Source organism: Bemisia tabaci, chromosome 2 (assembly GCF_918797505.1).
Source record: "Bemisia tabaci chromosome 2, PGI_BMITA_v3".
Lineage (NCBI taxonomy): Eukaryota > Metazoa > Arthropoda > Insecta > Hemiptera > Aleyrodidae > Bemisia > Bemisia tabaci.
In genome coordinates, this window is record NC_092794.1 from 53,675,574 (window position 1) to 53,688,482 (window position 12,909).

The window sequence follows — 12,909 nt, forward strand, 5'->3', positions numbered from 1 at the left end:
TCGTTCACATGAAAGGGATCAAATACATTAGAAGTGCTGCCCATTTCTTTGGGGACACCAAGGCTGAGCCACGGCACGGTGATGAATACGTATTTCATCTCAATGAGAACTTTTTGAAAGCTTCAGAGTTTGTTACCGAGAAAACCAGAGGCACCACCGTGTTTAGGCGAAAATTGCCGACTAAAACAGTACTTAAAAGTGGCAAATCTTTAACGCAGGCAAGAGCTCAATTGTCTGCTTTTGTACAGATTTTCCAGCCTCTCAAGAATTTAATATCCTGCGGCTTGACTATTTAAATTGATAGACAAAACTATGGTCAAAGACAACAAAGACAAAATGGAGGGATCCTATTGGTGGCAGTGGGTGGTCACCACGGACAAGTGAGGTAAGGTACGGACCAAGTAACTGCGACTCGCGGTTCATTTAGCTCTAAGAACCACTCGATTCAACCCACCAAGAGGACAGCTTCGGTTTCCCTGTTTTTTTTTTTGTCCATGGCTTTGTCTATTAATCTCAGAATTAGCTCCCTCTGGGATGTTTTGGCTGAAAGCGCGATGGAAATCGAGAGGAAATACTTTTCCTGATCCGTCCCAGTTCGTCACAAATAAACATTTTGATACTTGTTCGATGTTTGTTGTTGTTGTTGTTGTTGGCGTTATTAGTCCATCATTTTCCCCCTTACAATGAGTCTAAACCCACCAATTTCAACCAATATGATCACCTTATTTTCCCTTTGTCTTCTCTCGGTCTCTCGGGATTCTAGAGAAGCGACTCGCGGAGACAATGAATCGAGCACTTCCCAAGAATCGAGCGTGGTGCGGTGATGTTTGGCAACTTCATCGCCGACAAAAAAGCCCGTCGTTTGGCACGGCAACTGACGCCGTTCACCATTTCCTGACGGCTTAATCGAAGCGACGTCTGCGGATGCCGGGTTTGGCTCCAAACGCAGGTTTTCCGACTGCCGATACGGATAGGGGGATGAAAAAAGAGATAGTTTCATTTCGGGCATCTTGGATTTCGTCGATGGAGTAGGTACACACGGACTCTATTTTGTCATAGATTTTCTTGAAAACTATGTAGTTTATGGAAAAAAGTCATCCTTTCACGGGGAAAAAAACTTCGTGCGCCGGACCGAAGTTTAGGTCATATGGATCTCTAAAGTTTTCGGATTGAGCATCTGAACACTTTAGGTCCAGCTGCTGAGGTTTGAACACACATCTGAAACTTCAGTTCTACATCTGAAGTACTTCGGTTTTCACATCCGAACAACTTCGGTTCTCACATCTGAAGACCTTCAGATGTAGAACTGAAGTTTCAGATGTGTGATCCAAACCTCGACAGCTAGACCTACAGTGTTCAGATGTTCAACTCGAAAACTTCAGAGATCCATATGACCTAAACTTCGGGTCCTACGCATGAGGTTTTTCTCCGTGTTAAAAGTAAAAAAAAAAAAAAAAAAAAAAAAAAAAAAAAAAAAAAAAAAGTATTTGGATTTGGCTGGAATATCGACGCCATATTTTACCTATCTACGTGACAGGGTAAATATTAAGGTGATTCGATGGACGCCATTTTTTGTGCTAGAAATACGCATGCGATATATATCGCACCGATTGGCGCCATTTTTTCAGATACTCGTCATTTTTCTCGAATTTTGAGATCGCAATTCTGTTGTCAGGAGACTAAAGAATTCACTTACCAATTTCGACAAACAAATTTTTTTTTTAACGTAATAAAAGCGTGGTTTTTTTTTTGAGGAAAAATATCCGAATGCTATTTTTTCTCTCGAATTTGTTTGTCAAAATTGGTAAGTGAATTTTTTAGTCTTTTGACAACAGAATTGCGATCTCCAAATTCGAGAAAATTGACGAGTCGCTGAAAAAAATGGAACCAATCGATGCGATACAATCTCACCTGTTTGATGTATGGAATACGATCCATAAACGATCCATAATGTATGTATGTGCCACTTTTATAGCGCTCTTTGGCGCTCTGCGACCCCTAGCCGCCAAATTCCCCTATCCTCCCAAAGCCCTTCGGGGAGTTGGCAAACCCTCATTTCTTCTAAAACCCCCTGTCGCCACCCTTTCACTGGGCGTACCTTCGTCTCCTCCCAGGAGGAACCCAATCAAGCAACTAACGCGACGATCCATAATGCAAAGGCATTTTTAAGTTCTATTACAGTAATGAACACAGTGCACGATCTTAGCAACATCTAATGGCGCTTGTATGTGAATGTCCACTCTTCAACTAGCAGTTCCTAAACGCACTTCCTCTATACCGGACCGGAGATGTTGGCATCCATTCCTCCCAGAGTTGAGTCCATTAATTTCATCGTTTACGAGATAAAGAACTCAATAAGCGCGTGTTCGTGTCGTTTGCCAACTTGATCCAAGTTCCCGGTGCGTTACTCCCGCACACGCGTTCAGGGTTGCCAAATCTACCAAGAATGTACGATTTCGTTTTCTTCTTTTTTTGCAGAGGGCTCTCCAGCACACAATTAAATCGAATCGGACGGATTTCCGTCAAACGGAACTAAGCGCCAAAATAAGGTCCTTTTGAGGAATTTAGAATGCCGGATAGCGCGTTCTGTCAAACGGAACTAAGCGCCATGGAAGAGCATTGCGAGTAAAGGACGGAATGAGCCCGACGCCCGATTCCGCCGCCAATTCAAGCCCCCCTCTATTTTCCTCCTCCGATGGCGCTTAGTTCCGTTTGACGGAAATACGTCCAATGGAGATGTTGCATGTGTGAGGGATTTGCGATTTGACCATTGGTTCTTATGTAAAAGTTCGCGAGAAACACGATGGTGCCACTGGTTTTCTCTGAAATCATCTCCCAAACTCAAAAAAAGCTCTCAAGTTGAGGCCAAAATGGAGGGGATATCCCACCCTACCCTGAGAGTCCACCTCTACATCAAAACAAATTCTCCATGCAAAGATAGGGAGCAAATACATTAGCAGTGATGCCGTGTTTTCAGTTTTAGAGTCCCCAAATGAAGTGGCAGCCCTGTCAATGTATTTGCTCCCATCTTTGCATGGAGAGCTTTTCTTGATGTAAACGTGGACTCTCAGGGTAGGGTGCATGGGATATCCCCTCCATTTTGGCCTCAACTTGAGAGCTTTTTTTTGAGCTTGGGAGTTGATTTCAGAGAAAACCAGTGGCACCATCGTGTTTCTCGCGAACTTTTACATGAGAGTCAACAGTCAAATCGCAAATTCCTCACCATTGCAAACATTTTTCCTCAAAATTTTCAGATCATTTTTTTCACAATTTGATCTGAAACATCTGAAAATTTCAAGAATAAATGTGAGTAACTTTCCTAAAAAATACATGCTTTATCTGGAGAAACAGTCAAATTGCAAATTCCTCACACATGCAACATCTCCATTGATGATCAAATCAGAGGGCGGCACAGGCATGCACTACTCTACACGGTCACTGAGGAGGGGGCGCAATGGGCATTCATGGCGGAGGCGGCTCCCTTGTTCTCAGCTTTTACTTTTCTTCCGGCCAGAAGTCGAAAGTGAAGCGGATGAGATTCCTTTGATTCTTCATCAGAGAGAGAATCCGCGACGCGTGCCAAATCGTTTTGTTCGCACGCGCGCCGTCCGTGTCGCCGCCGGTGCAATAAATCCAACAGTTCCAACCTAGCTCCGATCGCAGTAGGTCGGGGTCGTTCAGGGACAGCGCCGTGCTCCCGAGCGAATTTGGAGCGACGGGTCCCCAGAAGACTCTCGAAAGTCAGTTCAAATCCGCCTATCGGGGAGTTTTGCTTCGGCTTCGACATCAGATTGGGGTAGGGTCGTTCAGGCAACGTGGCATGAGACATAAGAAAGAAATGAAAGATTGGAAATTTCAGTGAAATATTTCATGAAATTTAACGAGGCTGTGAAATATTTCGTGAAATATCACGAGGCTGCGAATTATTTTATATTAGGAGGTTCCGCCCCTTAGCCACTACGCGGCTCAACCCCCGGGGGGTTGCGCGCCGCCAAAGGCCGCTTCTTACTCTTCTTACTCCCTTTCCTCACCCCGTCCATCGAGCATCTTAGAGATGATTTTATTATAGAATAGAGAGAATTTTTAAGGGGCTAGAGTATGCAAACCCGCACTTAAACACACAAAAATTGAAGAAATTCACAATTTTCACAAGTCTAGTACCTAGTTCATGGCAATTTCATAGATAAGAGTTTATATGAAAAGCACTTATTCAATAAAAATTCCTCACATATCACGGTAAACACAGAGACTTTTCGTTCTCTTGTGGGGACAAACCGGAGCTTTCAAAACGTGCGACTGATTTCGTCGCCTTCCTGACCAGGGTGTCTACTAAAACAGGCTGACCAAAAAACAGTACTTTTTAAGCACTTTTTCAGTGCATTCCGAAGAAATTCAGTGCCTCCTAAACAGAGCAAATTCAGTACTTTTTCCGGACTTCCAATTGACGAAATTCTAAAAATTCCCACAATTTGAATTTCTCGCTCAAATTGCGACAAAAATGACAAAAATTCCGGACCTTCTTGCAGAATTTCCGCACTTCTTCAGTACATCCGGACCGCCCTTAAAAAATGAGTACTTTTTCCGGACTTGTAGACACCCTGCTGACGTAAGGGCGTATCACGGTTTCAACGTGAGCTCTGTTTTACATATAAATCCATGCTTTCTGAGGCTCATGCGGGAATCGAGATTAGCTTTTAGTTCGGAGGAGCGATTGATTTATTGCGCGGACGCCGGACGGTGACTCAATGGGAATCGCGGGTGTCCAGGAACGGTCAAGCGACGAGACGCAGGAGCAATTAAGGAAGGACGGAAACCAAATCGACGAATATTATAGAAGCGCGTGGCGCGTGGGTGAGCATCGAGCGAGGTTCCCAGTTGGAATCGCCGAGTAAATATAGACAATTACGTTTTTCTCGTTCAGGCCTCACCTTTCCTTCCTGATTCCATCTCCGCGGGCGGAAAGAGGAGGAAAACGAGTGATTCAGTTTCGACTCTGGAAACGACCCGCGTATATTCATTATTCTGCCGTACTACCGAAAAACGACGTATGAACATTCAAGAGTTGCCAAATTCCCTTCGATAAAATGTTCATTTTTGAAGAGAGCTATGGATATTTTTCCTTGCAATTTTCAGGAACTTTACATGAAATCGTGAACAAAATTGTCTGAAAAATTGGAGGAAAAATATTCGCGAAGTTTTGGGAAAATTCGTGATTTACTAAAGGAAATTTGGCAAAGTCTGAAAGCTCATACGGCGTTTTTTCCTCAGCAAGGCGGTATTGGTCAACCAACAAATATCAAAATATTTATCGGCGACGAGCTGGAACGGAGTAGAAAAAATCGCTCATTCAGCCAAAATACTTAAGCAGGCTGAAGTTGGGATTGACAGACAACGCGAGAGACGAAGAGGACAAAAATAGAGTAATCCTATTGGTAGAAGCGGGTGGTTGCAATGGACAAAAATACGGTATGTATGGTTAAACAACGGCAACCCACGCGGGACCTGTAGTTATTCAGTATATCATTTCCCCCTTAGTCTAAACCGGTACCCATTTCAACTAATAGGATCACTCCATTATTCTTAGACATATTCCGCAACGCGGAGGTTTCAGCGAAAAAAGTCAGCAAGACGCGACGCGCTGATCAAAAATGTGTTCCCTCTTTGGAACGCGCAAGATTTTCCCAAAAAGCAGACCAATACACGCTGATTTGACCTGAAAATCCTTGAAAAAAAAGGAAAGAAAAAAACCTCTTAGCCTCCACAATTTGGTCGCAGTTGGGGAGCAATTAGCACCCCAGACTAAAACTTTATCAATCAATTTCAATAATCAGCTTGCAGGATTGCTGAATTATGCCCGGTCTCGCAATTGACACAAGGCGCAGCGTCGCGCCGCGCGCCTGATCTCGCGTTTTACCTCGAGCAACTATTTTCACTCTCCGGAGATGAAATTGCATACCCTCCGAATTGAAGGAATTTTGAGAGGATCCATCTTTACGGTCAACACAAGGCGCTGCGTCACGCCTCGCGCCGTGTCTTGATGGCGCGAGCAACTATTTCAACTCTTCGGAGATGAAATTGCATACCCTCCGAATTGAAGGAATTTTGAGAGGATCCATCTTTACAGTCAACACAAGGCGCTGCGTCACGCCTCGCGCCGTGTCTTGATGGCGCGAGCAACTATTTCAACTCTTCGGAGATGAAATTGCATACCCTCCGAATTGAAGGAATTTTGAGAGGATCCATCTCTCTAGCATCCGCCTGTCTTGATGGCGCGAGCAACTATTTCAACTCTTCGGAGATGAAATTGCATACCCTCCGAATTGAAGGAATTTTGAGAGGATCCATCTTTACAGTCAACACAAGGCGCTGCGTCACGCCTCGCGCCGTGTATCTTGATGGCGCGAGCAACAATTTCAACTCTCCGGAGATGAAATTGCATACCCTCCGAATTGAAGGAATTTTGAGAGGATCCATCTTTACAGTCAACACAAGGTGCTGCGTCACGCCTCGCGCCGTGTGTCTCGTTGGCGCGAGCAACTATTTTAACTCTCCGGAGGTGAAATTGCATACCCTTCGAATTGAAGGAATTTTGAGAGGATCCATCTTCACAGTCAACGCAAGGCGCTGCGTCACGCCTCGCGCCGTGTATCTCGTTGGCGCGAGCAACTATTTTAACTCTCCGGAGATGAAATTGCATACCCTACGAAATGAAGGCATTTTGAAAGGATCTACCTTCAGGAGTCAAGGGTCAACACAAGGCGCAGCGCGCAATATATTTTTTTACAGAGAAATTGTTGGTTGAATCTGTTCGAAAATTTCCTGAGCTTTCTTTGGGCTGCCGATAAAATTCAGTGAAATTTTCCAACAGATTTAACCAACAATTTCTCGGTAAAAAAATAAAAAGGCGGCGGCGATTTTTAAACGTCGCATGACGCTTGTGATACTTTGGCCGGAAGGTGACGACGTGGGACGACGATCTTTTTTAAATAGCACGTGAAAATGTAATTCCGTATCAAAATTTTAAAAGATGTAAAGATGACGCTCTCCACGAATCCCTACTTCCTCCAATGTTACTTATTTTAAGAACGGCCACAGCGTGACGAACAGGGTTTTGATTCTCTCCTTTTATATCAATATTCTTCCGCTTTACCCGGTTTTGCATCCGAACGCGGCGCCTATACTGCCGTGCTAAGGAAGAACGCCATACGAAAATTCAAGATTTGCCAAATTGCCCTTGATAAAACATGTATTTTAAACAACATTCATGCATATTTTTCCTTAAAACTTTCAAATATTTTAGATTAAATTGCGCACAAAATTGTCTAAAGGCTTTGGAAAATGATTCTCACAATTTTCCCAGTATTTTCGGTTTCTATCGGAGGAGACTTGGCAACGTCTGAATACTCATACGGCGTTCTTTTTTCATAGAGTACATAGAGTCGTAATGTAATTGGGAGAGCTGGCGCCACTTTTAAGCATTTTCCATGTCCCGAATTCCGAGACTCCTGTGTGACGCCGGGTCACTTTTTCGATACATAATCGATTGTTTGCGATACACGGGTACCCGGCCATCCGATGACAACAACAACAACAACAACGGAGATAGGAATTACCACTTATTCCACACCGCCATTTTGGATCGAAAATGTATCGAAAAAGCGACCCGAACTCGGCGCACACCGGGCTCGGAATTCGTCGAGCAGAACATGGCGCCAGCTCTCCCATTTACATTACGACTCTACGTACTCTATGTCTTTTTTAGTATAGCAGTAGAAGCCCTGAAAGAGGTCTCAACGCTTTGTTGATGCTCTGCGCCAGAGCTTCGTACGTTGGCCGGCCCGCGGGGGTGAAGACCGAGAGATGAATTGCAAAATAGTTTTTATGGGCTTGCAATCGGTACTGGAGGCGAAGGAGGAGGGTTTGGGACAGTCGCCAAATTTTTGGTCGATATCCGTCGGTGAACGTATTGCGGATCCGAACGTAAGCTCACCCTAAAAATTGCACTGCGGTGTGAAAACCAACAAACGCTGTTTTCGTCGCAGTTAAGTCCTTGAGTGCATAGTTTGACTTCATTTAGCGATCAGGAACTATAATTTCTGGCTTATCCGTAAAAACACTTAAGTGCATACGGAAAAAAATAGTACATGCATTGTTTCTAAACTGAGCCAGGAACTGTCGTCCCGAACTGCACTATTCCACCCAGTTTAGCGTGTCTACTAAAAAAGGCTAACCAAAAATTAGTACTGTAACAGTACTTTTTTAGTGCATTCCCAAGAAATTCAGTACCTCCTAAACAAAAAAATCCAGGAAGTACTTTTTCAGTACTTCCGCAATTATTGACGGAATTTAAAAAATTTTAATTTCGCTCAAATTGAGACAAAAATGACAAAAAAGAAGAAGAAAAAAAAAAAAATTCCGGACCTTCTCGCGGAATTTTCACACTTTTCCAGTACCTACTTCCGGACTACCCTTGAAAAATCAGTACTATTTCCTAACTTTCCGGCAATTCCGGATATGTAGACACCCTGCAGTTGATCCAGTCAAATAGAAACGGCCTTGTGTGCTACTTGGACTTCATTTTGCAATCAGGAATTACAATTTCTCGTTCATCCGTAAAAACCCGTACGTACATAGGGGTACTAGGTAGACTATGTATTTTGGAAACGGGAGGACTGCTCATCGGTTTCTTGGTTTGGTTTGCAGGAACTCCTAAATAGGCAGCACTTCGCAGTTGGTTTTTTCCTCTGAATGAATTCCACCAATAGGAATTTTTGAAGAGAGCCAATTGGACAACATTTTACAATTAGAAACTACGACATCTGGTTCAGTTTAGAAACAGCATATCGACGGTGAAACTACCAAACCACGTATCTCGGTTTGCGACGTCGCAGACTTCCTGTCATACTTTATTTTTTAAATGAAAAACTACTCAACGTCCAGTCTTGAAAATTTCTGTGATTTTTCCTCTTTGTGCGGAGAAAATTCCGTGAAAATTTCAAGGAATGATATTGATTTGGTCTACTTCAAAAAAATAAAATGTGAGCGTAGATTTTTAAACACCGCAAACGAGATACGTGGTTTGGTAGTTTCACCGTCGATATGTACCATTATTTTCCTTATACACCGAGTGTGTTCACCAATGAGCCAAATATTTTAATTCTTAGTTGCAAAATGTTGTCCACTTGGACTACATTTTGCAGTGAGCAACTACTATTTCTGGTTCTTCCCCAAAGACACTAGTCAGCATAGGAAAACTATTGGGACATACGTAGGTTGTTTCTGAAGATGGCCAGAGAGCGTGGTTCCCTGTTGCAAAATTTAGTTAGTCCTACTTTGTAATTGGTTCCTACCTTTAAATTGGGCGACATTTTGCTATCAGAAACTGCAATTACTGGATCATCCGTAAAAATACTTGTGAGCATAGGGTGTATAGGGGGAGTACATACGTTGTTTCTGAACTGACTGTGAGCCAATAATTGTAGTTCCTATTTGTAAAATGGCGTCCAATAAATTCGGCTCTTTGTTTGAAATATGAGAGCAAAGTTATTGACATTTCGAAAACAATGCGGTTTTTGGCAGCAAAGAAGGACCTTCATGGTGAACTCGGCAATAGAGATCCGAAGTTATGACAGCTCATTGAAATTAAATTTTTGGAACACAAAATTTTTTTGACAGTAAATGAAGGTGATACTAAGGAAAACGGCAGATTTTTAGCCCTGGTAATCCATAACACTCGCTTTTTTCTGCTGGACCCACTCCATAACCATATCGACAGCGAAAGTTTGCAATCACATATCTTGTTTGTGGAGTCTGAAAATCTCCGCCTCTATGTTATTTGTTTAAAGGAGAACAAATTGATATCATTCCTGGAAGTTTATGCAGAATTTTCTTTGCTGTTTAAAAAATAAATTATGACAGGAAGTTTGCGACTTCGCAGACCGAGTTATGTGATTGCCGACCAACACGGTAGATACCTGATACTACAATTGTATAGATGTCTGGATGCAATAGATTTAATTCAAGATGGTCATCTCCATTTTCCAGGAAACTACCATGAAACTAATCTAATTCAGCAGATGAAAGGTTCAGATACAGTTCAACCTCTGTTTCATATGGACATAGCAACAATGCACTTGATGTTGCACTAAATTCAAGATAACACTGATTAGTGTGCGTAATTCCGTAATGCAGTTCAATAATTTTGTTCATTTCCATAGTGTTTGTCATAGATAACAGAATGAACATGATGGGACTCATGCAAGAGCGGTAGTCTACCACTAGTATAAGTAGTGGTCTAGATACTCAAATTGGAGAGGGTACTGCTACAGGGAGGACCCTGAAGTAAATGAGACCGAATATACATTTAATTGGCGTTTCTTGGCAAGAGTGATTTGAATGCAAAAAACGTACAGACTATTGGTTCCATTAAGCCAGCGTGCAGATGTTTTCGGCCAGATATTCAGAAAATTTTCTTCAACTGATTATACATACCATTGCTCAAGTACTTTCACAACAAAGATAGGCTGTTCCATGCAAAATAGTGCTATAATCTACCAGAAAGGCATCTAAGAATGAATGCGTAGTTGGACTCAACGTGTTACGTACAAGAATGGAAAAAGAGTGTCAGAATTGTCTGCACTGGCAATCAGTCCAAACCCAATAACAGTGGGACTAAACGTATCCTCAAATGCCATCCTGACTGGTAGTAACTACGATTGCATGAAACTGTAAATCTCTGAGGAGAAATGTCTATGAAATTCAATGTTTTTGTTGAAAAAAAAAATTAAATACCTGAGTTCTACCTCGGGCAATACAAACACATCAGCCAAAAGGAACAGTCTATTCACTAAAAAAATTGCTGAACGCTATGTTTCGTTAAAAAAGTAATTCTGCTCGTAAGGACACGCTCAAAACATTTTATTTTTTTTTAGATCAACTTCTTCTGAGGACATTGGCTTTAAAAACATCTTCTAGATGGATGAAAAGATCATGTGGAGGATATGCTAGCAAGGCAATTGGGAGACAAACGGCATGGATAAACTCAATTTGGGAGGAGTGCAGGAGATACTGAGACAGTTAGGGAGTAGGTGTGGTTATCAGGTCTGCAATACAACCGATAGTATGAATCAGGGACATTAACTTTTGAAGATTGAGAGGGGAGACGAATCCAGTCAGTTAAGTTTCCATATATGGTAAAAACAAGAGAAGTAACTTTGGAAACAGTGTGAAAAGCACAGACTTGCTCATCAAAGCAAATTGGACGGAAGAGGTAAGCCACCCCTCATCAGTTAAAAATCCAAATAATAGACAGTTGCCATGGAATTAAAACATTCCAGAAGTTAGCTAGTACCATCAATAGAGCTGACTAGCAAAGTAAAATAATACGCAGAGATGATAAACCGAAGCATGGGTAAATCGGGTGAGGTTACTTCAAACGGAACAAAGCTTAATGCAAATTTATCATAGAATTCATTGGGCAAAACATAAATCAAATTTCAGGCACACACAACCCCACTTACTTGAGAGAAAAAGGCATCAGCTCGAGGCACCCTAGAAGTTTCCCAATTGGGGGTGGATTCAAAAAACATGTTTCTTCTCTTCTCCCTTTCTTTCTTATTTTCGTCCAAAGCTTTCTGTAATTCGTCGAATATTTCGTCACCCGATTTACCGCGCAGTCTATCACTCAGTCTCGGCTTATCACGGAACGAAAACGACATGATATGTACTGAAAATATGCGATTCCAACAAATTATTAAAGGCACCACGAGACTCTCGAATTCTTCTAGAAGGTTAGTTTGGCATCCACAGAGAGCATACAGAAAGTTCGCGAAGTTCGGTGCGCCAATCAACGGGAAGATACCATTGCTAAATATTCGCAAGGGCCAATAACGAATGATGTTCAAAGTTGAGAATTGTCTTGTGAGAATCGTAAGAACTTTAAGATTGTAACTAAAGTGAAGTGGTGAGATGGCAGCACGTTTCGGAGACCAACTAAAATTATCACTCAAATAATGACCTTGGGCACGGTACTACACATTGAAATTGAAGAGGTACTGACCTGACATGGTTAGGCAGTTAATAGCTCGTATATAAGCGGCAATCCGATCAATTAGACACAAATAAAACAATAAAATTAGCACACCGGTAATCACTTCACGAGTTTACGAAAACTTTCAATACAGAAGCTCGCTAAGCTAAAAAGCAACATGGATGATGACATAGGTTAGCTTTCTTGGAATGATGCGTATCTTCTCGCGAGATCTGTTGGAAGTTTTTGAAACTCGTAGTTTGCCAATATGCTCATAGGTAGCAGCACTCAAATGAACGGCTGCGTGTAGAAATAGTTGCATCCATTGTAAATGAAGGGGCTTTGAAAAAGCTGACCTAGCAACATGAAATCGATCAATTTCATTCGTGGAGCATATTATTTTTTGCGATTATGGCAAGACGAAAGCCAAGAATTTGACATTCAAACTGACTGCATTATTTACAGTTCTGCATGAAAATTCGATGGTTAAAGTCGAATAATGCCTATTTCTTTTGCAAAGTTTAATAATTTCCTGTTTTTCTACATTTTTTCCAAGAGGAAACTATTATAAAAAAAATTTCTTCTAGCAAGTTTCTAGGAATATTTTTAAATAATCAAAGAAAATAATCCAAAAAGTGTTGGTCGGTTTCCTCTTTAAAAAAATAAAAAAATAAAAATAAAACATGTGCCATGACGTTTAACGTCACCATCGGAGAATACGCATGTTTTGACTTCATACTTCAGTAGTGGCTTCCGATAACGAATGATTCTTACTGTTTAAATATGACACCCCTAATTTTCGGATTGTTTACTTAGCTTTGATTTTCTTGGTTTTTCACTTTGGAGAATCATGCAAAGGCAAATATCCTCAGAAATGATGC

At 41.8% G+C, this 12,909-nt stretch overlaps 1 protein-coding gene across 2 annotated transcripts in view; it reads right to left on the reverse strand.

Annotated features, from left to right (window-relative positions):
• Positions 1-12,611, reverse strand: part of stv (BAG domain-containing protein starvin) — a 47,328-nt gene extending 34,717 nt beyond the window's left edge. Inside the window, exon 1 of one of the 2 annotated variants that reach the window (XR_011899098.1) lies at positions 12,059-12,611. Coding sequence is in view for 1 of the 2 variants with exons in the window: in XM_019049521.2 (XP_018905066.2) it covers positions 11,520-11,717 (198 nt within the window). In the remaining variant the exon portion in view is untranslated. Of the gene's footprint in view, positions 1-11,519; positions 12,029-12,058 lie in introns of those variants that run through there. The other variant, XM_019049521.2, reaches the window with a different exon arrangement.
• Between the last annotated feature and the right edge of the window lie 298 nt (positions 12,612-12,909).